At 46.3% G+C, this 26,586-nt stretch overlaps 1 protein-coding gene across 1 annotated transcript in view; it reads right to left on the bottom strand.

Moving 5' to 3' along the window:
* Nucleotides 1–26,586, bottom strand: part of ntn1a (netrin 1a) — a 54,839-nt gene that overhangs the window by 7,661 nt on the left and 20,592 nt on the right. Inside the window, exons 2-4 of the mRNA XM_076090260.1 lie at nt 16,230–16,418; nt 8,491–8,640; nt 6,426–6,479 (exon numbers count right to left, since the gene is read on the bottom strand). Coding sequence (XP_075946375.1) covers nt 6,426–6,479; nt 8,491–8,640; nt 16,230–16,418 — 393 coding nt within the window. The remainder of the gene's footprint in view (nt 1–6,425; nt 6,480–8,490; nt 8,641–16,229; nt 16,419–26,586) is intronic.

A 26,586-nucleotide genomic window follows, 5' to 3' on the forward strand; every position in this document is an offset into this window, starting at 1 on the left:
AACAAAGAAAGAGAAAGTAAGGTTCCCTTAAAATAACTTTGAAGAACAACGACAGGACTGCAGTTTTGATGCCACTGCTTGTATCATGGAAGGTGTGTTGTGTGTTCTGTTCGTAGTGGAGGCACTTTAACCTTCTGACCAAGACCTCTGAACGGAGCTGGTGGTACCAGCAGCGGTTTAGGAGGAAGAACCCCGCTGCCATCCACCTACTCACTCCCCGTCAAGTGTGTGGGAATGACAGTCAGGCCCGGAGCAGACCCCCCCCCCACACCCCACACACACCACCACCTCACTTCGAAATCTCACCTCGCTTGTCACCTCAGCCCCCGACCTCCTGGAAAAAAAATAACCCCTTGGATCACATCAAGGCCCCACCGAGGACCACGTCAAGCTTTTGCATTTATTGCAGTGTGGACGTGAGGGGGTTGAGGGGGGGGGGGAGCTGAGGGCTGGCAGCTATTTGAAGGAGTAGAAGGTGGGGGGTGTGAAAGGGGGTCAATGCCACACAAAGGGAGGTCAGAAAGGGAAAAGTAGCCATCCATGAAGCGTTAGGCAGAGGACCCCCTTTTTTTTTTTGGGTGGGAGGGCGGAGGCGTCCACTCTGGAGCCGTGAACAAATAAATACCTCACGCAGGCAGAGGGGTCCCCCGAATCTCCTCATGGCTCACTCGTATGTGTACGTGCACGCTCTCCGAGGCAGCCGAGTGCTTAAAGTGTATTTCAGCTTGATTTGTCATCTGGATAACAACCTCAAAATAAAACAACTTCTATGGGCTAGAGTTAGAGTTATTAGAGCTAGATGATGTTTGAAAGAAATCTCGTCGGTAAGGGAACTCACACCGTACTGGATCTCCCATTGGTTGTTTTGAATTATCAGAAGTGTGCATTGCAGAACCAACCCTGCTCCTTGTCCATATGGATCCATAAGGATATACATATGCTGTACCTTTTATGATTGATTACCTGGAGGTGAAGGAGGCAACAGTATCGGCCTCCCTCCACTTTGCACCAGCAACCCAGAGCGTATATAGCTGCAAGCGATTGCCCCCGGCGTTGCTGTCATGTTGACAGCCACATACAGTGCGGGACGTGAGGCCATATCATAAGAAAGAAAAAACAACTTGTTTTCCTTTCTTTTCTGCTCCTTTAGCGCTCTCCCAGCAGGGCATTAATTGGATCCAGAGTATACCGACTTGGTTTACACTTCAGTGCTGCAAGTTGTAATGAGCGTAGTGCAAGAAAGGAGGGAGGAAGAGGTGGATGGACAGCGAGCAGTAGTGGAGGAGAGTGATGGTCGGAGGAAGGACCGGAGCTGTCAGGCGGCCTGAATATGAACAAACTTCATTGTTGTGAGCAGATCTTTGCCCCATGCCTTTACTCTCCTTTATGCTCCGTTTGAATGAGGTTGCCCGGGGAACACCACCACGAGGAAAAATGCAGGGAGGGAGGAGGGAGAATGGATACTGGTGGAGAGCGAAGGGGTGGAGAGGTTGACAACCCCCCCCCCCCCCCCCACACACACAAAAAAAACAAAGACAGGAGTGAAGTTTATCAGGGGGGATGGGAAGAAGAAGATGAGAAGGAGGACCAGGGCTTTTAAGTAAAATTCCCAAATCAGCAAAAATTCCAAATCTGGTTGCCTCACAAGCTGGTTGTTAGTAAATAGAGAGTAACGAAAAATAGGCAGAGTAAATGAAACAGAGGAGTCTATATGAGCTGCACCTGATTACCATGTAAATGATGGAAGGGGGAGCTGTGAAAAGGAAGCTTTGTTTTCTCATAACCCCCCTTGATGCCATCATGATACTTCCCTTTGATAGCCTTTCGTTCCCCATTAGTGGACCCCTGAGACACAGCTCCGGGCCCCGCTGAGAGCACCCCGAGATCCCCATTTAGGGCCAGGCAGTCCCCTACCGTGAGGACAAATGTTCCCTTTGTGTGCGCGTTACAAGCAGGGGAAGTGGGAGCAGTCCTGTAGCACTGAGCTAAAATGTGCTTTGGGTGTTCTGAGTAGATGTAGTTACTACAGCGCTTTGTCTCCTGCCTTTCAGAGGCACTGAGAAGTGCGTAACTGAGAGGTGGACCTTTGCCCCTTCCATCAAAGTGCTGTACAACCCTTTAAGCTAATCGTTTTCATTTGGGATGCTTCTTACTAAAGCTGCTTTAAGACAGAACACTGCACTGTACAGTTCTGTGTGTTTGAGCCAAAGCTTTACGGTGGCAATGGAAGCCAAACCAGGCCTGGGTTTGGTTCAGCAGCCAGTGTTAGCTAGGAAAAAAAAAACATGCCCCAAAATATAACATTGGTAGCCACATTGCAGTACCCACTGCAACTTAGTTTATAATTGGAGGAACTAAAAATATTCACAAACAAAACACAACAACGGCTACATTAAAATGATGGACAACGGAAGTGGCTGATTGAAGCCCATGTGCGAAGCAAACATGGAAAAGAAATCACACTTGTTTAAATCACACTCCCCGATATCCATCTTTTTTTTTTGTTGAGAAAAATGGTGTTATGGTGACACCACATGTCAGTCTTGACGCAGCTCGCCGGGAAGAGAGCGGTCACATCGTCGTGGAGTGAGGCTGTGGGACCGTTGGACCCTGCCGCGTGCCACCAGGCCGCTGGTCAGCCCATTGTCTGTCACCAGCACAGCATTAAAGTATGGTGGAATTAGCAAGCTCGCTAACTGGCCAGCTGTCTGCTAGTTAGCTAGCTCTATTCCAGCACGATTTAATGCTCCACGGTTTACAGAAAATGAAACAAAGTTGTCACTTCTCTGGCGATAGCAATGTGCTTTCTCGCGCTTTGACAAGAGTGTGTGGATCGAGCATTTAGTTGATTGTACTCATTTTCTCAGGCTCTCTCAGGTTTGTACGGAAGTTAGCCCACTGCAACCAATCACAATGACAACAGTACACATGAAAATGGCCGCCGCTCTGGCCATCCTGCTATGTTGATTTGAATGGGATTGTCCGTTCCACTCCTATTTTATTTCTACGTCCACAACACACCTCGAATACGGTTGATTTTCTGACCAAGAAAAGGCGTTGAAGTTCCATGTTTCAAAACAACCATCCCGACCTCTGCAGCGGTATGGCTGAGTACTAATACGTATTTTGTTGTTGCACAGATGATATCAAATGTACCAAGGCGAGTGAAATCTGATCTCAAGAGGTCTCTCGAAGCCAAAGCCAGGTGTGAACAGCCATTCTATATCTACTGGATCTAGAAACACTCTGGATACATGTCTATATACTCAGTGATAACGTGGCCACAGAGGCAGGGCGGCATCAGCGGTACCACAGCGGCGAGACAAGGAGGTGTAATTGACGGCCCAGGAGGAGCGCTTTCTCCCTCAACCAGACTGATTGAGAAACAAATTGCGGCAAATAAAGCATGTAATTAGATTACGGAGCCCAGTGTGCTGCCCCTGCTCTGTCCTCCTCCGCTCACACAAGAGCCGTGAGTTTGGATCCCGTCCAGCAAAGACGAGGAGAGAAAAGAGAAGGAGTCCCCCGCTTCTTTTTTCCCCCCTCATTGTATCGTCGGAGAGTAAAAGACGGTTTGTCTTCGGGGCAGACAACAGCCAGCGAAGAGGCTGTTAGAGGTCCTGACCTGATTGGAGTGGTGGCGTGCAATCAGTTCTGATGAGTTGATTCGTCCTCTGTTACTGCAGCTGATGAGGTTCACATGAGTCAATGGAGACACGGAGAGAGGAAAGAACCCTGCCAAGGTTCGTCATGTCATTAAAATAACGGTTCTGGGCAACAAGATGTAAATTGCGTGCAAAGGTTTGATATCGATGGTGAGAATTTGATACTGTCCTGTTTTATTTTTGGCCCTGCGTATTGCAGACATTTTTTTTCTCCCATTATTTCTTCCACAATTAAGCGCCGTGATAAGATCTCACGTTGACAGGACTGTGAAGCGCGGTGGAGTCGACGAGTACTGAACAGGGTGTGTGAAGCGAGACTCACGTCCAAAGAATCCAAGGAGGGGTCCGCCACAGATTCTGATCACTTCCAGCCTCGAACAAGACACACACACACATAATAAGACTGAACCCCGTTACCCTTACGTGCCTCATCGTCATCACTCCGATTCTCCTCCTCCTCATCATCATCATCATTAGTCACTTTCACATCTTCCTATCCTGACAGGCCCGGGTTGCGGCCATCGCAGGTCATCAGCGGTTAATCTCCTCCACATTTCGCTGCTGCTGCAGACGTCTCTGTCACGGCCCGTGGGAGTGGCGACTCACACCATCCGTGACCTACCAGCACAATGTGTGTTTTGTCTGGGCCACACCATCGGAGGTATTCTCCATGCATTCCAGCCCTCCGTGTGGCCGAGAGGGGGAGAGCCCTGCTTGCGGGAGACAAATTAATATCCACTCTATTTTCCCTCACGCTCTCCATTTACCCCCTCCAAAAAAATACACCCCCCTCCTCCTCCTCTTCGTTCGATTTAGGCGCAACAAGGCACCTGCCTCACAGCTGTCAGCCCAACACCCCCTGCTATCACACACACACACACACACACACACACACACACACACACACTTGTTCCACATATATATTATTTCAAAATGAACTTTCATGTCTTAATAGAGCCTAAAAGTCATCTTCTTCCTTTTTTTTTTACCCGCAGCATATTGTATTATTCTCCCCCTCCATCTCCTCATTCGTCTTTCTCTTTTGTGTTTTTTTTTTATTCTCCTTGATTAATCCAATTTCCCATTTTTCCGTCTTCATCCTTTTCTTTTTCTACTTCTCCTGTCCCTTGAATAAACATATTATAACCCAACCATAACAACTTCTGCTACTATTAATGATGATAATAATAATAATAATAATATAATAACAATAATCATAATAATAATAGTAATAATTATTATTATTATTTAGTAATTAAAAAATGTTATATATTAATCTGGTGCAGTATTAGTGGGGTGGCAAATATTGTTCGATGTTCTGATAAAATCCCCTCATCTGTTTTGCAATCCCATATTAGGTGATATTCCAGCTGTTTGAATACCATCTGAGGAGGCTCAGAAGGTTATGTACTCATCCTCTGCTCCTCAAGGCCGGGTGGTCCAGCGGGACCCCCCCCTACTACTCACGATTGTGACGCAGGACGTCCATCAAGGTGCTTGATTTCAACCTCTTTGGCTTATACATGAGAGGGAATTCCCAGAACTCTCTGTCGTGATTAGATTATCTTTATAGCTACACAGTCAAAGACATTACAGTCTCCTTCAGGTTGTGTTTACATTAGTTCAGTCACATGGTTTCATCAATGAGAGTATAAGAGGCCTTGAACCAGGATGTAGCCACAGGCAAAGATTTCACATGATGACAGTGAATTGGAGGGAGAGGTACGTTTTCATAAAGAACAACGGATATCCAAAACCCATATTTAGTTTTTCGATGCTAAACAAAAAAACAATACATTTGCTGAATAGTAATAGTAATACGGGTCCTTCTCCCACTTATCCAGTATTCCCTCAGTGAGGTGAATTTCCTACAGCCCAAAAGCGGACAGATTCCTGACAAAGGGGGCCCGGAGAAACTCCAGATTCTGCTCCTGCACCACCCACAGTGTTATGTGAAGACAAAGCGTGAAACGAAGGAGGTGGAGGAGAGCGAAAAATAGACTGAAAGAGAAAAGAAAGGCGGTGGAGGACAGCTGGGGGACCGGCAGTATCCCGACGGCGCTGTCCGGAGAACGTCGTGAGCCGGGACAACTTTTTCCACCACGAGGCCAAAAGACACAACGCGGGACTCGTTCCCAAAGGGTTTGTAGAGTTACGTGTGTTTATGCTAATGAGGCACAAGATGCAAGTTTTTGTGCTAGAATTTTCACCGCATCACATATTGAATCACCATTATATAACGCTATAAGTCTCTTACTGTTCCAAGTTTACTTATATCACAATTTGCAATAAAAAAAATATCCCATTTCAACTGAAAACAGCTCCAGCAAACCACTAAACATTTAGCTAGAAATTCAACCAATGAAATACAAGATCCAGTTCACCTCAGCCAGTCCTTCCTGCATCAAACAAACGGCCCCCGAGCTGCACGCTGCGGACCAACACCCCCACTGTGCCGCAGTTAGACTGATTAATTGTGAAAGTGTGAGAGATTAAAGGAGGCACATCCCAGGGAAGCTGCTAATGGGCTTAATATTCATGAACCCCCTTAATAAGGAGGGGGAAGGCAAGAGGGATCCAATTTATCCTGCAGTCTGTTTTTTATGGAAAAATATTGTGGTGAGAAGTGAAACTGTTGAAAAAAAAAATCCTTGTACACTTCACATCACTCCCTCAAAGCCAGGTGGGCTTTATATGGATGCGTAGCAGCATATGGGTAAATATAAGTTTCCAAAAAAGAATGTTCTGATCTGTACTCACCTGATGGCTCCTCTGTGCTGCTGGATGGGGTTGTAGGAGGTGCAACTGGAATCTCTACTCCAGGAGAAAACGTGACATTGACACAAAGACTTTCATTATTATCCGATATGTCCATTTGTGCGTGTTTGTCTTTGTGTGCATGCATGTTGGTACTGTGGGAAAAATGTGCACATTTGATGATGAAGACTATTAGAAGGGTATATCTAATGCTCGACGCGTGTAACCTTAAATTCTTGCATGCCTCCACGGTGGGGGGGGAGAATGCGAAAACGGCCGAAAACTGAGTAAAACTCTTCAGACTCGTCTGGACTCGCACGGACTTGTAACGCGCATGCGCAAGCTTGAGACCGTATTGGCGGAAGTATTTTTTAAATAGTACGACTTTTTGGGGAAATACACGTGCTTGGGAGATACTGAGCGTATGGCTAAATGAGATTTGGATTATACTGCACGATTGGGATTCACCGTGGAGGCATGCGGTTTTTCACTGCGCTCTAGCGCAGATTTATCAACATATCATTCCGCCTTAAAGTCCGTCTAACGTTTCACTACGTGGTCAGGAATAGTTGACTAATGTGTGTTAACTTGCCACTGAACAGCAGCCATCGAAACGAGCCACAACGTAACCGTGCGCGTGCGTAATAGATGCGCTCCGGTACCTAAATAGCACTACACCGCTGGTGGTCAGCTGTTTGGCCGTAGCTTGTGGAAAGCTGATCAGAAAAAGTGACTCTCGTTGCGTCTCCAAGATTTATGCGGCCAGACCATCAAATGTGAGTAAAACATATTGTTCCAATGTGGCATTTTAGGACAAAATAGTATACTTTTTCACTTTAAGAGAGGATACTATTGAGTTCTTATTTTTCTGTTTCATCCTCCCCTCCTGTATACCTGGCTGCTGCTTCCTGTGGGTAGGAAGTTGACACTCCGAGAAACCATGCATGAAGAAGGGCACTCTAATCTCCAAAGGAGCAGGATGGCAACGGGAGATAACAAACACACATTATGTGTCCTTTTGTTGGTGTTGTGGGCAGAAAGGGACAGAAGGGACTCATCAAAACGTCTGTGCACACAGCAGCGGTGGAGAGAGGGGGGACAAAAGTATGTATCAAAGACGCATGCAAAGGAGAAAGAGGTGCACAGCAGCGGTGGATTCAGCTGGGCGAAGGTGAAGAATCAAGTCCTTTTTAATCGAGTCGAATCAGATCTCCTGCTTGCTACTTCCTGAACTTCCCACACTGTTTGTTTGACTTGCGGACATAACGAGGCCCTCTCCCGAGACGAATTGGTCTGCCTATAATGTCAAGACAAACAATTGCTGCCAAAAAAACAATGGCGCCTCAGTGAGCCCATAGGTCCCTCCTCTGATGTTGTTGGATCAGAAATCTTCCATCAGCATTCAGCCGCCGCGCGGGCCAGTTTTAAATAATGAGCCTGCTTCTCATAATTGACCCGCGTATAGATTTATAGCTGACAGCGCTGTACTCAAAGTCAAAGATATAATAGGACTCAAAATAGTCGCATGTCGAGATTTATCCCACATAAGCGCTTAGCTCCCAGTATCTAACTACAACGTCAAGAGCACCAATTAAAACGTGTTTTCAGACCGAGACAAAAAGGGCCAACAGCTATCCTCAAACTGTCCGTGCTGTTAAGTCTTCCCTCAGGCGATGCCGTATTTTTTTCATCATCTTTAGCTGTAATACAAGGCCACGTTTTGGCTAATAAATGTTCATCGGACGCTGAGAACAAGATCGATTTTGTAATTCAACCCTCCGAGGCACTTTGGGGCTCGGAGACGCTGGTGTTAACGGCTCCGCGTCTTTACTCAAATTCACGGGGACCGAGACAAGCCGGGACCGTGACCTTGAGGCTCAGTTTTTAACGCTGCGTTTATTTAAGCTCGAGCAGATTTACCGGTCAGAAAACAGTCGGGACACAAAAGCTTGTCTGGAGAAAAGAGGATTCAAGCATTGTGTTTTGCAGCATGCTGTGTGTGACTTTCGAATATGCACATGTGTGTGTGTGTCATCACCAGTCTGGTAAAGACTTGGGTTCCACGTACTTATGCAGGGGGCAATGGGCGAGCGGCTCTGCTGGTAGCCTTTAGCGCAGCGGTTGCACGTGATACCGGTCACGCCGTCTTTACAGGGACATTGTCCTGTGGTTTGGTTACAGGTTTTGCCAGCAGCGCCCACGGGATGGCAATCACATGCTGTGAGGAAACAAAGGAAGAAAGAGAGGCACAGTGAGTGGTCTCGCACACACACACACACACACACACAAACATGTGGGGAGATACAAACATGTGCTATCTACAGAGAGTGCAAGTGGTGCACACAGCAGTGGAGGCAACAATAATAAGAGTGGGTGAGAGACAGGTGGAGGCGTGCACACAGAGACAGAACTTACTCGGGGTCCAACGGCACAGCGCTCATTTTGAAGCGAGCGTGGCGCCGCGACTAACAAGAGCACCACATCCTCCCCTGTCTACAAACATTTTTGGCACCGTTTGCTAATTAGCTAATTAGCATGTGCACATCAGGCATAATCCGAATGAATCGAAACCTGCCAGGATACAGTATCTGCACGATCTTCAAATCCCAAAGTGTGGCTCGTTGGCCTTGGCGTGCACGCTCACCGTGCAAACGTGTCGCAGCTGTGAGGAGAGTGGCGCGCGCATGTTTACCAAATGGTAAAATAATGGAGGCTAATCCTAATTGCCTGGTTCTGATTAATGGCGGGCTTTGAACGTGCGCCCAGGACGTCTGTCACACTTCCTCCCAAACTGGGGGGTCTATGGAACACACATGCTGCAGGAATGTAATAATTTTTCCAATTGCCCCCCCCCCCCCCCCCCCCATGCAGGCCCTTTAATTCATTTCACAGCCTGTCAAGTTTGGAAATTGGCGTTAAATAAAAGTTATCTGCGAGTTAGTTTCTTTCTTCTTTTGGATGTGAATCATTGTGAGGAGAGGTGGTCCAATGAATCTTCTACTGTTCAGTTGGTTCAGAAAAATCCTGCCGGTATAGTAATCCAGACCAGAGCAGTCTTGGTGATCTATCAAAATTTTTCACTCGAAAAACCTGCAAACGCTACCACTATATCTCTCACCCCATGGGTGTTATAATTTGTGTTTTATTTCCTATGGAAAAGCAGTGGTGCCGACTCTCGGCCCCTAGGGTTGGGCCGGCCTCTGCTCCTTTGCCCCTCCTCCCCTGAAGATTTTTTTTTCCTGCGTTGTGTCACTTGTCACTCTGAAAAGCCTTCAAAGGGCGTATAGCTGAATTATGTACTTTGAGGCTTGCGGGGGGGTATTTAGTGGTTTGGCCTGTTTTTGTTTTTAACCGCACGGTCTGCTTTTAGCCCCCGGCGCGAAATTACAGCTTCAAAACAATCCGTCCGTTACGGCCCCAATTGCATTGAAATGAGCGTTTCACACGAATAAATGTCAAAACAAGTTTTTAATTAATAGTGACGCCTATGCATACATTCAAAACCCGCAGGTTTCTACTGTGCATTCATTCAATGGAGTAAATGATGTAATCCGACTGCAGGGGACAGATGCTATTTGACAATTATTTTTTTTGTTAGAATTTATGTCTTTCATGCGTTAAAAAAAGCTAAAGTTTCAGCTCCAGTGTAAGGTGTTCTTCGTCCTAGAACGTCGATACGGTTGTTATTCATCCAGGCTGTCCGACCGACGTGCACTCTGGGAGATCCACATTACAGCGGGGCCTCGGGGGGGAAAACACTGCTGTAAAGTGGTAATGTAATACGGAATCTGTACTCTTCACGATCGACCTCGGGCTCTTGGAAAAGGACACAGTTGTTGTTTTTAGTGAGATGTTTTGAAGTGCTCCTCCTGAAGAAGTACTGCAAGACAACTCTGTCCTGAAGGGTGAAGTCCATAATTTAGGTTTCAGCAGGCCACCTCCTCTCTATCACACTCTGGCGCTTTTATCTCTATTACCTGTTTCCTGTGATTCGGCTTCTGTTGCAGCTCTTATCTCTCCTCGGTGTGTGTGTGTGTGTGTGTGTATGTGTGTGTGTGTGTGTGCTGTTCACCCTCCTTATCAGACTGAGAGAAGCCTCCTTGTGTATCTATTTGTACCATTTTATCAAACCAATCTGTCATTGCTAGCTCGGTGGGGAGGAACAGCTCACACACACACACACACACACACACACACACATCAGGGAGCCCAATAAACAGCGCGGAGGCCGGTGCAGCACGTCTTCAGGCCTGTAAATTTCGGAGTGTGTCAGAGCTGGTTGAGGCACAGGAGGGCAAAGTGCACCTCTGGTTCGGAGCTTCAGAGAGCTCCGGTGATATTTATAGAGCGTCTTCCTGGTAACCGCAGCTCTCAGAGCCTCGAGCTCGCCAGTAAATCAAGTCACGCAGCACATGGCCTACAGGTGGGGAAACGCTCTTCCTCCTCCTCCTACCCTGCGTTTGGTCCCTCGAAAGGACTGACTGACTCGCCTCCGAGCTGCTTTTCCTGGCTGGACGACTAATTGTCCGACTCCCTGGCTTGGACGGCCTACCTGTTGGCTGAAGGGCCGGCTCGCTCTGGAGGGTAGCGAGTGAGAGTTGTTTTTTAAGTGTGTGTCCACTTAACGGTTAAGTGGCTGCCGGCGCTCTGCTCCGTGGCTGCCGCAGATGGCTCAGGGAGATACGGGGGTGAGAGAGGGGGACCTTTCTGTCTCCGTGACAGAAGTTCATGATCAGAAGTGTCGGAGCGTGTAGCAGAGCTGAATCTGAGGCATCAGCCCTGTCGTAGCTGTCATGTTTCTAGATGAAGACGGAATTCTCGAACGCTTAAAGAAGGCTCTTGGCGCCGGCAGTATAAAAGAATGAAAAATGTTCTAAGTTAACTGGGGAGAGTGGATTTCAAAGGCGTCCTCGGTCTAAGATTGCACAATGTGAGAATTTTGAACTCTGACAATTGTTTTACCATAAAGCTGGCGTTTGAAGTCTGAACCCCCCCCCCCCCCCCACCACCACCACCACCACCACCCGTTTGGTTTGTGCGTTCTGTGCCAATAAGAATAATTTGTCGGCCCTGGAGTGAAGCCAAGCTACCCGAGTCTATGCTCTATTATAATTAGGTTTTACGCTTCTCCACAAGTATCTTCAGAGAGCAGAAAGAGAGAGAGAGATTATCGGGTTGTTGCACTAAACACAAACAGCTCCGTAAATGACGTGTTTATCTTGTAGAGGGTGTGTTTCGCTTGTCGTCTTGTTTGAGGTTTCATCGATCGGGAAAAATATCGGCCCCCGAACGGCCCTCGTGGCCACAAAGCGAGCCCCAAAATGTCGGACGTGAGTTTCTTTCCGTGAACGATGTTTGAAGCACATGTGCGTCGTTCTGTAATTGAAAACACGCAGATGTCGCCCCACGACGGAAATTCCAAAGCGAAAAGTTGTGAAAAACAATATTTTTTTATTGAGTGTAGATTTTCCTCTGAGGACTAATCCAGAGCAGGGCTCAGTATTTGGAGAGGACCACTAGTGTAATTATCGATGTCGAAATGCTCCACATCAAGATGGGTTCTTAAAGGGAGACACTACTGGTGAACAGGGTAGAACATTTATTATTTGTTGTATTACACGTTTTATGTAAATGTGTGTTTGAGTATGCCAATGAGGCGTTATCTTATCAAATATGTGCTTATTTGCACACATTTCCAGAACAGAAATGTGAACATTGGATGAAGCCAGGTTCAAAATTCCTGACTCAAGTTTTTTACAGATGGAATTTTTGGATATCTCTTTGTATCACTCCATAAATCTAAAAATACCTTCAACAGCCGTTGAAAAATACAATTTTCTCCATGTTGTAGGACTACAATGTTGTATATATATCAAGCAATGAATGATAATGATATGAATGGCATTACCTAATGCTTACTGTTGGTGAATTTAGTAAAATAAACAGCTAAATGTGTATTTTGGATGTTTTTTCCCCACTAGTCTGTTCTGAAAGCAAAATAGATCAAAGTTGACCAGAGCATTAAAATCAATGTTTCTACCTGCAATGTCTCCCCTTAAGGAAAAACCAATGTTTAACTTTTTAAATAAAGTTGAGACCGTTAACAATCAGTACCTGGGTGACAGACAGCTGATTAAACGTATCTCAGTTATATGACGGAGGTGTTGAAAGACCACCCAGAGTGCTTTTTAAGTTCACGCATTTCTTTGTCAAATAAGCTCCGTGTGTTTTACTCGGAGGCTTCAAACGGCGAAAGACACAAGCAAGAGCTGCTCGAAACGCACGCTGTGTTTACACTCTAGTTCAATGAGGGGTGAAGTTATAAATTTAGCCGTGTCAGCGTAGCGGCCGGGCACAGCTCGCTCTCTTTGGGACTCGTGATGGCCTCCTGTGGAAACAAGGTGCTTTTTTGGGGGGGGGGGGAATCGCATTTCGCAAGTACAAGCAAAATCTCGCGCTGCCTCCTTCCAGTGCCCATTCTCCCCTGACGAGAAGCCCCCCCCATCTCTTTTTGAGCTCAATAAATAACCAAACCTCTTAATTGCTGTCACTTTGGCGCAGCGCTTACTCTGCTCGAGGAGTGGACAGAAAATTTGTTCTGCGGTTTGAGTTTCGTAGAATTACGATGTTTTTGAAGCTGAGAGACTTTTGACAGCACGCATGGAAAAAAGAAAGCTGCGTGTGGTAACTGTAAGTATATTAACAGAGAGGGCATGAAATACAATGACACACATCTTTAAAGTCTTCATCTGTAACTTTCCAAACATAGTTTGCGAAAATGTTTGAATTGGCGAAAAGAACCAGCTCATGCGCTGTATCATTTGTCAGCTTCGGGGGGGTTTAATTACCACAGATTCTTTATTGTGAGTCTGTTTTGATGTAACCGAATGCCTCAGTCGAACTTGGACAGCGTTTGCTTATAATCACACAGGAGAGGCGGGAAACAGTGCACGGGCTCTGGCAAATTTCATGGATGGAATCGGAACAAAAAAAAAAAACCAACGATTTCATACGCGATGATGAAATGTGTTTACGTTGTAGTTCGGTGAGAGGCAACAGCGAATGTGAGGGAGTCAGCAGTGAGTTGATTTAGTATTTAGCAGCTTGGAGACTGATGTAACGAGTGTATGACACGCCTGCACTCCTGCTAGCCTGCAGCGCTATCATTATGCTATAGTAACAATACAATTATAGATCAGATTGAAGACTGGGCCGATGTTGAGTCACGACAATGACATTAGTGATGATCAGAACAATAATTACAGCTGTAACTAATGTATTATTCTGATTAACATTTCAATTATTTTATCAATCCAGTTCATTCATTTATATTTAGCTTTGACATGTCAGAAAATAGTGAAAACAATGCCATTGCAATGCCCCCAGTGTAATAATGTTGCATGTACACATTAGCAGCAGGAGAGCAAGAGAACCATGCAGAGTCCAAACAGATGAGAACAGAGACGTAGAGGACAGATGAAGATGAAAAGGAAGGAGGCAGAGTTCCAGACCAGTAGCACTAGATTTCAAAATGCTCCACGTGGACATAAAATCCAGAGCCCCCCCCCCCCCCCCCCCCCCCCCCACATGTCCCATATGCCGGAGGTCCACACCAGGTGCATTATTCACCTTTTTAATTATTTTTCTACTCTGTGTTTAGACTTTCACTTCACCCATTCATCCAAAGTTTCCGATCATCAAAGTAGTCATCATGGTCGTTACGAGAGCAGATTACCACGGAAACCGCTTTGTCTCGCTACAGGCCGGCTATTTTCTAGTTACGGTACAAAACATTCAACACGAACTGAGGTTTAATTTGTCTCTATACGACGAAAGCTTGGATTTGTTCTCCTCTGGTGACCCAAATGTTGCCTGCGTGTTTCCAGCTTCTCTCATTTTCGGTGGCGAGCAAACTGAGAAAAACTCAATCGAGTAGGCGATGAAATAATGAAGAAGAAAACCAGCCTGAAATCATCAGAAACATGCTGGATTGATCATTTGTTTGCTGATTAAAAAAATGTGAATAATCTAAAACGTGTAATGCATTAGAGAAAATTGTGGTATAATGCTAAATTATACAGTTAATTTGAATTTAAATATGATTTAAATGTTAGACTAGGATGAAAATTTGCTGTATTTTGGCACAAATCCTCCTAATTATGCGTTCATGCTCTGCATTCATATTTTATCTATTTATTGTGAAATGCATCTTTTGTCTGCAAGTAAACCGATTCAACTAATCTTAATAACTCTGTGGTGAAACGCTCAGCAGGACCTCCGACTCCTTCCCTTACGAGAAACAAACCCCCATGAAAGTGAGTTATGGGACGCTGAAAGAATCGAGCCTCTGACACATGAGGAGGGGTGTAAGAACAACAACATGAAAAACAAAATAAAGAGGTTAAATCTCCACAATTAGCCGGCCTGACAGACACAGCGGAGGATAGGGGTTAATGATACACAGCGTCCCGTCGTGATGAATTGTATGTTTGCATTCCTGGCCGACAGGAGAATGGGCCCAAAGCCACGGAAGGTGTTAGTGTCAATGGAGGAATAGAGCTCGTGAGCGGCTGCAGGGGAAAGGGCCAAATGGGTGCGTTTGTCGACGGAGCTTTGTTATGAAGTAGTGTTCATGCCGGAGGAGCGGAGAGCGGTCGCTGGATCTCAGGAATTTAACGAGGCCCGAATGCAACGTGTGTGACGTTTTCTTTTGCGTCGGTTTGATCGATGTTTGTGTCATCGGGGAAAAGGTGAAAATGACATTAATCAACTGTTAGTCAGGGGTAAATCAAATACACCTCCACGTATCGCCTCGTCTCGCCAGAGTCATCTGACGCGCCGTCTGCGAAACTGACTGACCGGTCAGTTTATTTATTTACCCCGCGGTGAATGATGGGAGACAACTCGGCAGGCTTCAACTGTCAGCAGGCAGCTAATATTTCCTCTTTGGAAGTGAGCGCTCTGAAACCCTGGAGCAGGTATGTGTGTGTGTGCGTGCAAGCTGTATTTCTACAGAGCGACTCTGGGGTGTCTCTGGGCTTGTTTGCACATGGATTCAGCTCCTGTTGTCTCTCCCTGCAGCTATAGAGGAGGTGAGAAAATCTCCTCCTCCTCCTCCTCCTCCTCCTCCTCGCTTCCTTTGACCCTTATTAGCTACGGTGAGGGCTGATGCCGGGCGATTCATCCAGCACTGAGTGGCGAGCACACCTGTGTGGGGGTGTGCTCCTCTTCCTTACCCTCCCTTCCTCCCTCCCTCCCTTTTTTTACTCTCTTGCCACCCCTCTCTTTTTGCTTTAACCCCCCCCCCCCCTATTTTTCTTTCCTTTCCTCCCTTCCACCGATCTTCCCCGGGTTTATCGTTCGTCTTTGACCTGTACCGAGGATCACTTCACACCTCCGCTCTGTTTGTTTTGCTTGTCCTGTCATCTCCCCCACCCACCACCACCACCACCTCCACCACCACCACCATCTCCCCTCCCAGAACGAAGCCAAATAACTCAACTGTCGATGAGGGAGCAGCCCTCCCTTTACCACCACGACCTCCACAAATCCCAACAGACCCCCAGCTCATCTCCGCTGACAGAGGGAGATGAGGGCGAGGCAGGCTCAGGAATGAGAAGACTGCCGCCCCCCCGCTTCCTGTAATTCATCTAGAACTGTTTCCTACCAGAACTAAACAATCTCAGTGCTGCTATGCGTGTCTTGGTATAAAGTTTTTGATGAAATGGCGGATACTTGGTTTGTTGTTCGACATGCGTGTTAAAAAAACTTCCCCTGTCCAGAAAACGAATAAAACAAGCTCTGTACCTTTGCAGGCTTTCCTGTGTGAGATGGGTTTGGACAGGTCTCGGTAGTAGCCCTCCTTGCAGTAGTGGCAGTGGCGCCCCGCGGTGTTGTGGCGACAGTTGAGGCAGACCCCTCCGCTCTTCCTCCCCGACAGCTTGTACAGTTCCATGTTGAAGCGGCACCTCCGGGCGTGGAGGTTACAGTTGCAGGCTGCGGAGAGAAGGAAAACGGGACGCAGAGAGGTTTGAATAGGTGAGTAACAAAACGGGGCGCGGTAAACGATGGCAACAATTTTGTGCGAATTATTGCAAAAAAAAAAAAAAAAAGCATGTGATGAGGAGCATTCAGGGGCATTTTTGACTTTATTTGACAGTGTATGTGACCTGCTACAAAGGTTCCAAGGCTGGAGTCGAATCTGTGGCGTGTGCTGTAACCACTCGGCTAAAGAGGTGTTTATACGCCCCTGTTCCAACTGTAACTTCTTATTGTTTCTTACGACAACTGAATTGACATGAATATAAAACAATACCTTTGAACAAAGTCCTGACTTGTAAAAGATAATGACCTCGGCAGTGGGAATAAGCTGACTGTCATACTTACACCTTTTAAAGTTTATTCACAGTCAGTTAAAGCTTAATGTAACCTCATAATTCAGCAGGAAGCAGAACTCATTAAGGCTGTACTTTTATTCACCGCATACCCAGTGCACTACTTTATAGCGTTGGCATCCTTTTCCCCACCTCTCCCCATCTGTCCCTTCTCCGTCTCTGACTCAAATACGCTCCCCTTTTCATTCCTCCACTTCTTCTCCTCGCCGTCCTCGCCTGCTCTCCAGGGTCCACGCTGCACAGCAACAGAGCGAAGTGCAGGCCTGGCATCATCGTGCCTCCCCGGGACCCCCTTCGCCGTCGCTTGTTTACCGACGAGTACGGTGAGTTTAATTAGCCAATCGATGTTTATTCATGACTCTCTGGCAGCGGGAGCGAGGCTGACATGCCCGACTTCATTAGGGCCCGGCCGTCCGAGACACCGGTCCTCCCACCACCACCACCACAGGAGCGCTCATGCATTATTAACAGCAACGCTTCTGATACTGTATGTGCGGGTACATACTCTCAGTGTCTACTCTGTGTATTTTTCTGCACCACCTCTCCACACTGCTCTTTTTATCATCTGCTCCATCGTAATGGAGGAGCCCTCACTTCCCGTTAGCATCCCTCAATCTGGCTTCTCACTAGCATGTGTGTGTGTTTGTTTGGGACCCCCGAGACTCCTCTCCACTCCAAGGACCTAATTACAATATATTTTCTAAAGTACAGACACACACACACACACACTCGCATTAGCAGCTCTGCGTCTTATCAGCGGTGACTTCTGTCTTTAATTAGCGCTCTGTCTCTGCTTGTTCTCCCTTGCCTGCTTCTGGCCTCAGTGTGTAAAAAGACTTTTAATGCCACGATTCCACACGTTGATGACATCTCCATTCAACAGACTCTGGTTGAAATGATTGCCTTTACTCCTGTGTCCTGAGAACTCTCCTGACTGCGTTTATACCCGTCTTTCTCTTAAAGCGACACGGATCCGATGTTTCCATTGTCTTCTTTAGCTAGATTTACACCTGTGTGCGTGACTCGTGTTGCTTCCTGCGGCTCCGCCGGAGAGAACCCCCCCGAATCCCAACCGATAGCCACAACCCTGACAGAGTGCATCTCTGCACAAAACTATTGTGACGCGTTTTCTTTAATTCATAGATTTGTGACAAAATTGGCATTCATTTTTAGCCACGGAGATCAATTGATTGAATACAATGGATTCAATTCTTCCGTCACCGAGCCGTCTGTCCGTGCAGGTTCAGTCTCTCTGTGATTCTGGGCCACACTTGGTGAAAGCCATCTCTGCGCCCGCCTGCAGGTAACAGGGATTACTATGTAAGGGGAGTTCAGCCGGTGGAGGCTCAGTGCACGGTCCCAGACCTGCGGACGCGTCTCTGTTACACTACAAAGATCGCTTCACACCCTTTTCCTAAATGAAGACAGGGGAATTCTAGCCCCGGCGGACTACGCGGCCCCCGGTGAGAATAATGCCGTTTGGTTATTGAAGAAGAGACGTGTGGAGGCCCCTGTTTCACAATTCAGTCATGATCAAACACCTTCCCCGACACGGGACGCTCTTAAGCTTTTGCTTCAGCAAGACATGCACCTCATGTTACTGTAGTATATTGATCATTTTGAGACAAAGTATTCTCTTGTGTGTAATGATAGGAATCGTTGAATTGTATATACGTATGACTGGTTCGACTGAATTTTAATAGTTCACAGGAGACCTGTTTGGGTTGGCCAGCAATCACAATTACATCACGTTAGTATGATGCTTCTGACTTGGTTGTGTTGTGGAAACACCTTTTGCCAAGCGAAAGAGAACAAAAGCGTGTTTGAAAAATTCGCTCCTGGCAGGAAATCGGAGAGTTTCTTCATATTTGGAACGAACGCCCACCTGGACTCAAGATTGAACTGATTATATTTTGGTGGTCAAAGGTCACTGTTACCTCACAAAACACGTTTTTTGGCCATACCTCAGAAAGTAATACGCTAATTATGACAATTTTACACAATGAATGATGATATTTTGGCAGACGTGTTGGCAGAGGAATACAACCACAAGGTGGAAACCAGACCATACCAGGCATAAAATATATCTGTCACAAGCAGGAGGTGAGATCATTCCTGGTACCCTCTAAAGGGAAATTAAACACACATCAGTATATTGGTCCTACATCTAGAAGTGGAAGTCTTTTCCCCAAAAGACACCAGAACACATTCCGAGTGAACCCTGCTCTCTGCTGCTGCTCCAACAACTGCCATCTCTTCTCAAGAGGACCACTGTGATAACAGTGCCAAATAATAGCATTGCTGCGCACACACACACACACACACACACACACACACACACACACATGCACACACAGCATTCCTCACACCAGCTCTTTACAACCATCAGTGTTTCTGCCCTTCATAGAAGACACAAAAGCTGAGCTGTAGTTTATTTCAGCCAAGCGATCAGCTCACACACCTTGACAGCGAACAAAAGCTACTGCGACCATTCACACACACACACACACACACACACACACACACACACACACACACACACACACACACACACACACACACACACACACATATGAATGCCTTCAGAACACTTTGCTTCCTACGATTCAACATTTCATCTGTATTGTTGATGAGAACAGTAAATTGTATTGCATGAGAATCAACTGTAAATTTAAGAAAGAAAAAACGGTAGAAAAAAATAGGTATTTTGCTTATTAAAAAATAAATATAATATTTTTCCTAATATCACAATTTCTATTGAAACTTTACCTTTTATCGGACACCTTCGGATGTTTGGTCTGTTTTCAATCAAGTTAACTGCTCCGGGCTGGATTAGTAAGTCCCCCCCCCCCCCCCCCCCGTCAGCAGTAAAAGTAAGTGTGAACCGATACCTTTTAAAACACGAGTAATTGAATTAGATGGATAAAGCTAAGCTTACCCAGACAACACCTTCTGTAATGTGCACCACCGCTATCTGAGATTGGCCAACGCTGCATTGGAGACTCGCAGCTGTCTCTCCGACTGCAGAATTCGACATGAAACTGATTTGTTTATCGGGTGCTGCGGTTTTCCCTGCACATCCTAGGAAAACACGTGGCCCCCCTGAGCCGCGTCTTGAGTGTGTTTTGGGAAAAGTTGGCCAATTAGTGTCTTGGAGTCGGCTCCCAGCATCCATCAGCTGACCTCGGTCTCGTAGCGGCACAGAACGCGGCCTTCCCCTCGGCTAATGAGAGAGGAAAAATTCACGCAGCGGAGCTGGAGGGTTGAGGTTAAGCCCGTCGTTCTTACGATAAGCCCGGTAATTGAGTGACGTCGGTCACAGCCTCGGTTTGTTGTCAACAGACACTTTGAGCAACTGATCTCTGCCACTTTTGCTCTAAATCCGCATGCTTCATGGCTGCTCAATTGAAGAAACTCAAGAAGCTCGTTGCATTTGTTTTGTGCCATGTGAGATGGTATCCACGCTGAGACATTCTCGTCGTTTTCTGAGGTCTGGTGAGGTCGCAGGCTCTGACCAAGGCCCGGGACAGGAAACCCAAAAGCCAACACCACCGCCTGCGAGCAAAGGGGGAGCGGCAGGAGCTCTGCTATCCTGCTTTTAAACAAACAACGAGGGGAGTCTACACACGAACAGTTCACTTTTAATCCTATGGGCGCCCCCAAAAGTAATCTGATTAACTTCTAAAACCCCCTCGAGAGAAAATGAAAAAAAAACTAAATATCCTCTGAGAGTATATATTCACTAAGGCTTATATTTGCAAGTGTTTTCATAAACTGTGCCCCAAAAAAAGCTGGAACCGCTTGATACCCCCTAAACTGTATGGTGCATTAAATTAAATCAAGGCAGGCTGTAAAGCGTCCCTCTTTCCCCCTCACACACACACACACACATACACACACACACACACACACACACACACACACACATATACATTCTGTAGTACCAAGCTGGATTCACAGAGCTCTTGTTGGCAGAAAGGTTCCTTAAATAAATCGAACTGAAATGTTTTGAAGGACATTTTCTTGCGGGACACTCTCATCTCTTCCTGTAGGTGTCAAGTAATTGACGGGCACCAGTGGGAGATCCTTTACTCGAGGAAAAGTACCAATACCACACTTTAAAAAAAAACTACTCCATTAACAGTAAAGGAATATAAGGAGCATATTAAAGGAACATATTAAATACTCGCAGGTAAAGGTATAAAAACACTCCATTACAAGTAAAGGTAACTAACTCCATGACAAGTGAAAGTATATCAAATACTATATTACGAGTAAAAATATAACAAATAATCCATTACAAGAAAAGGTATCTAAAAACACTTGAAGAAATGATCGCCCATCGCTGATAACGACTGTTTTTCCCCAAACAACTGACGAATTTCAGCTTCTTTTTTGAAAGCCTCCATAATAACTGTTCACAGAGTGATGTGAGATTACGAAAATATTTATGTTCACTCGGTAACCACGGCATATTTAGCTCTCTATTTCATATCAAACAATAAATCTGTTTGATGGCAACTGTTTATTTAGCCTCTTATTAATTAGAACAATACAGCCTTTTTATCTCGCGTTTGTTGATCCAGACACTGGCACGATAAAGGGAGGAATTTCCAAAATAAAAGAGAGCTAATTGAGGACATTTGAGGGATTGAGATGACGGATGGAGTGCTCACATCAGTGTTTTGTGTTTGACGCAATTATGGCTGTATATAAATGTAATTTATTACCAGCTCGAGTAATCTTCATATACAAGCAACTCATTTGTCTTCCGTCAGTTGTTGCCACAATATGTGTCATTGCCGTACGAATTGCTATAAATTATCCAAATACAGACTCTTTTATTTATTTATTTTATTTGATATATGCAATGAGCTCCTCTTTCAAAAATGCTGCTCAGACGCCTGTTTTCAGCCCACAATACTTGTATTTAATCTGAAGAAAAAATGGTGCACAAGGAAGCTGTGTAACTAAACACAACGCAACGAGAAACACAACGCAAACACAACGCAAACGAGAGAGTACACAACTGCTACACTTGCAATGTGGGAATAATAAAAAAAAAAAATGTAAATACATGCTGCAATGCAAAGCTTTTTTTCCAATTTTCCACCGATTTCGCAAGAACAGAAAAACATACTGTCAAAAACAAACCCACTACTTTTTGTAATGGCAATATGGACAAGTATGAAATCCACCAAACAGGATGCTAAAAGGTCAAAAAAAACGTTCACAATCCATGAACGGTTGGCCAACAATTTTCATTTTCTGCTGAAAACACGATGTTGTGAATTGCACGGAGCACAGGGAGAGAGTTTCTGAAAAACTCCGAGAGCAAACAAAGAAAAAAAGAGTGGGAGAGCGAGATTATGCTGGTGTTGTGGAGGATGTATGAAGTGTGTGGTGTGTGTGTGTAAAGGTCAACGGCGCTCAGTTTGTATCGGGGAGCACCCTGGGAATGCTGTGAAACTATGGGGCGATGGAGCGAGGGTGAGTGGGAAGAGGAGAAGGGTAGAGCAGGATGAAGCGCCCGCTGCAGAGATTATATCAGGCTAATTTAATTCCTTTATTGCAGCCAATTAGCCGCAGCGCTTTGGCCCCCTGTGAGCCCTCCAGCCCTCTTCACGCTCTCTAATGACCCCAGCTAAACTCTGGATCTCAGCCGCTCCCAAAGAAGGCCGTGTTTCACAGCCGCTGTGGTTTTTCTTTTTTTTTTTTTAATAAGCAGTTTGCCACAGAAGCTGTACCAAGTATGAGAGAGAGAGAGAGAGAGAGAGAGAGAGAGAGAGAGAGAGAGAGAGAGAGAGAGAGAGAGAGAGAGAGAGAGAGAGAGAGAGAGAGAGAGAGAGAGAGAGAGAGAGAGAGAGAGAGAGAGAGAGAGAGAGAGAGAGAGAGAGAGAGAGAGAGAGAGAGAGAGAGAGAGAGAGAGAGAGAGAGAGAGAGAGAGAGAGATATATAGAGCGAGATAAGTGAGAAATATAGAGCGAGATAAGTGAGAAAAAAAAGAAAAGATGAGGTGGACAGAGGAAGGGAGAGAGATCAGCCTGCTGCTTGTTAAATCCCAGGCCGGACTGGAGGAGACTCTGCTAATTGAGATCAAGTCACACAGAATATTCATCAGTCCTGCAGGGTTATCAAAGGCAGATTAAACATGCGGTGAGGACTGATTTCCAGTGGACAGATTCCATTCGCCGTCAAGCAGCCTTTATGCGCTCGTCTGACCTTTTTTTTTTTTTTTTTTTGCGCATCAAGTCGAGCTGTTTATCTTTTATCCTTTTCTTTGCTTCATAATTTAACACTCGGATGTTTTCTCATATTTGGTCAAATTATGCAACTCCCAGTGCAGGCAGGAGTCTGCGGTTGCATGTGGTTGTCAGCGGGTGATAAAATGTGTATGATTTATTAAAGAGCTGTGAGAACCGCCTCGCCTCAGTGCGAGCAGGGATCCCTCATGAAGCTGTTAGCAGTGGAGCGAAGGTTAATGTTAAGCAACGGATTTACAGTAGACGGCAGAGTAAACACCAGCAGAGTAAATCCACATCTATACAGCAAGGGCATGCAGCTTTTATTCAAAGCTTGAGAACAATCATACGCACAGAACGCAACACATAAATGCGGATTTCTTTTAAATAAAGTAGAGAAAAACAAATATTTGCAACAATTAGACTGAATAATACCAGCATTAATACATTTTTTTGTGACGGCATACTTTTTTCATTGTGTACTGCCACTACTTTTTTTCTTTTATTAGTCTGCACTCATTACTGTGATTTCTGTGTTAAGAATTACTTCAACAAAGGCACTCTTATAACAGCCGTCTTCATAAAAATCCCTGCACTGTCAAGAATTTCCTGTCACTGCAACTGCAAGAGGATGTGTGTTTAGAAAGTCTTGCAGTGCTGACGCAGGACACTCGGTCCATGTATGGACATTTGTAAAGGGCCTCATTTTTCTCTCTATTCCGGCCTTGGATACACAAACTGGGAGTTTTTCAATCCACAAACTGAACAGGCTTGAAAATGTACTGTCTCATATTTTGGTGGGAATGGTTGGAAAATAGCTTTTACAAATAACTTGGATAGAAACACATGGAATACATTGTTTTGAACTCTAAACTTGCTGGTAATTTGGTTAAGACACGCTAGCTGACGCTGACGTTGTTTATGCCTGGTATAGAAAAAGTGTTTCCCTACTACCAGCCTGCAAACTTCTACAAACGCTCAAGTCACTAAAGTGCTTGTAAACCCGTTGACACATTAACACCATGTCAGATGTACATTACCCTCACGTGCACAACGGCCTTACAATTGTGCAGTAGCCTCCAGCAGCAGGCCGGCCTGCCCCACGCTGAGCTAAATGGCCCGTATATATACACTCTGGCTTCATGTGGGGGCTAATAAGGCCTTTCCCTTTTTCAAGAGTCTAACTAGCCACACAGAGGCACCGACAACAAAGAGAGGCCTAATGGCCTCCAATTTCCCGCATTAGTGCCCATTTAATGGCTGACCTGCCCTCTCGTTAGGCGGCGCAGCATGGGAGCACTTCTCAGCCTTGGTTGCGGTGCGCACACACACACACACACACACACACACACACACACACACACACACACACACACACACACACAGACAGTCCTTGAAGCCCTCCACAGCCACTCTGCCTTGGGGCCCTGCAACACTTCCACCCCACGCTGAGACGGCATAATAGGCCAGTTTGTAAAAAAGAGCTGGCCTGTGATCAGCGGTGCATCCATTTGCTGAGTAATCAAGGCTCTTTTGTCTGAGTGGTGTGTGTGCGTGTGTGTATGGGTAAGAAGGTGTGAGCGTGCGTGCGCGTGTGTGTAAAAGCGTGTGCACCTGCGTGAGAGAGAGAGAGAGAGAGAAGGAGAGAGAGAGAGGGGGGGGGGGAGTAAAGGGAGATTCTCTCTGCCCATCTGTCTTTATTTGCGCGCCCGTCGCTCTCAGAGTGCGTGTCTCCGTGTGAGTGTTTGCGTGAGTAATTCCAAGATAAAGTGGCGCTGCCTGGAAAAAAGATCTCCCCCCCCCCCGATTCATGTCTATGGGAAAACAACCAACTGACATACAGTGCGGGAATAAAGGGGGCCCGGCCGGGGCTGCTGACGAGAGTGCGTTGTCTGTATGTCAGCTATGCCATAAAAATGCCATGGGTGGAGGATGACGTTGGCAGGTCCCATTCAGGGCTACAGCACTGAAAGGCCCTTTAGGGGTGACAAAAAAAGATTCCTCAGGCCTGTCAGGTCCCCCGTAGCTCCCCCGCTGAACAATACCCACTAAGAGCAGCTGTCTTAATAGCGCGAGGGACTGACAGCTTTAGGGGCGATGCGATGCTCGGCGCCGCATCCGCGCAAACCTCAGCCCCCCGAACAACGCTCCGCTGTGTGACAACATAATGCAGTCCAACGGGGAGCGGTTGCCAGACACTGAACGCATCATGTACATTTCCAATACACGCAAGTCTTTAAGGAACCTGAGCTGCCAGTGTTGGCGGGGGCCGCCATGTTCAGGAGCGGATGCGGTGGCACGATAGCAAAAGATGCTTCCCGAGCGTGATGACGATTGGAACGAACTGGATTTAGCAGGAAAGAGCAAAAAATTCGCTCTCTCGCTCGGAAAGTTTCGGTTCGGGCCTATCGAGTGGGAACGTTGTGTAAACGTATTGTGTTTGACTGATGGTGCAGTGTTTTCTTTGAAAAGCAAAGGCGGATTACCGGAACAAATAGCCGACGTCGCTTTCCGCCATCAGCGTCTGATCTGATAATCACAGTGTGAACGTTTTTTGAGACTCCTCCTCCTTCTCCTCAACTGTTAGCCGCGAATCAATTGCGCAACGGTTTGCAAACCGTTTTTGCGCAGCTTCCCCGTCAACGACCCGGCTGTCAAAGCCAAATACAATAAGGTCTGTGCACTCTATTGTTTTACATCCAGCCATTACCCATAACACCCGTCTCCTCCGCCTAGAGCCTCGCACGTCCACAAAAAACGCCGCTCTTTCACGATGAGTGGACGCGCATCGGAAACGTGCGAGACAGATCTCTAAATCTCCCCTAAACAAGAGCTCTCCCCACTGATCATGTCAGACATCACCTCCAGTCTATTTACTCCACCAGTTTGGTTTCTATGGGACCGGCGGAGCCGCAGTGTTTTGGGTTCACATAACTGCTGGCAGGCCGTCTCGTGCGCCGCCGGCCCCCGAGGCGGACGGGGATGGGCCGTTGCTGTCAGTGCAAGACAATGAGACGGAGCTTACACAGGGCGAACTCACGCTCCTCCATAACCATGATTCATACTAATCCCACAGACTCTGCAATTAAGGCAATCACTCTGCCCCGACGATGTTAGCTAAAGATTTTAAACCCCGTCGCATTATAGCCGAACGCAGTCGGCCAGCACTGATTGGCGGCCGTGAGCTGAGAAAACAAACACTGTTTGAAGATCGGATGATTGGAAGATTAGATGAGTTAATTTGGCCCTTCGGGCAGGAAAAAAAGGCGGAGAGCGTTTCCTCCTTCGTGAAGACGCTGGGTGTCTCCATCAACCTACATAATGGCTCATCTTTTTCTTTAATTTCTTGCTTCTGTTTTTGCTCTGTTTTTTTCAAACACATTTTCTACCAACACAATGTGAAGAAGAAGCCCGTGGGAGAAGGCGCTCCCTATACCTCCCTTTGGAAAGTTTTCCCATTTTGCACTGACTCAGCCTTGAGGATAAGCAGATGAGTCTTTGGATTAGGGATGAGATCGGAATGCTAGC

Source organism: Anarhichas minor, unplaced genomic scaffold (genome assembly GCF_050575085.1).
Source record: "Anarhichas minor isolate MPS153535 unplaced genomic scaffold, ASM5057508v1 ptg000012l, whole genome shotgun sequence".
Lineage (NCBI taxonomy): Eukaryota > Metazoa > Chordata > Actinopteri > Perciformes > Anarhichadidae > Anarhichas > Anarhichas minor.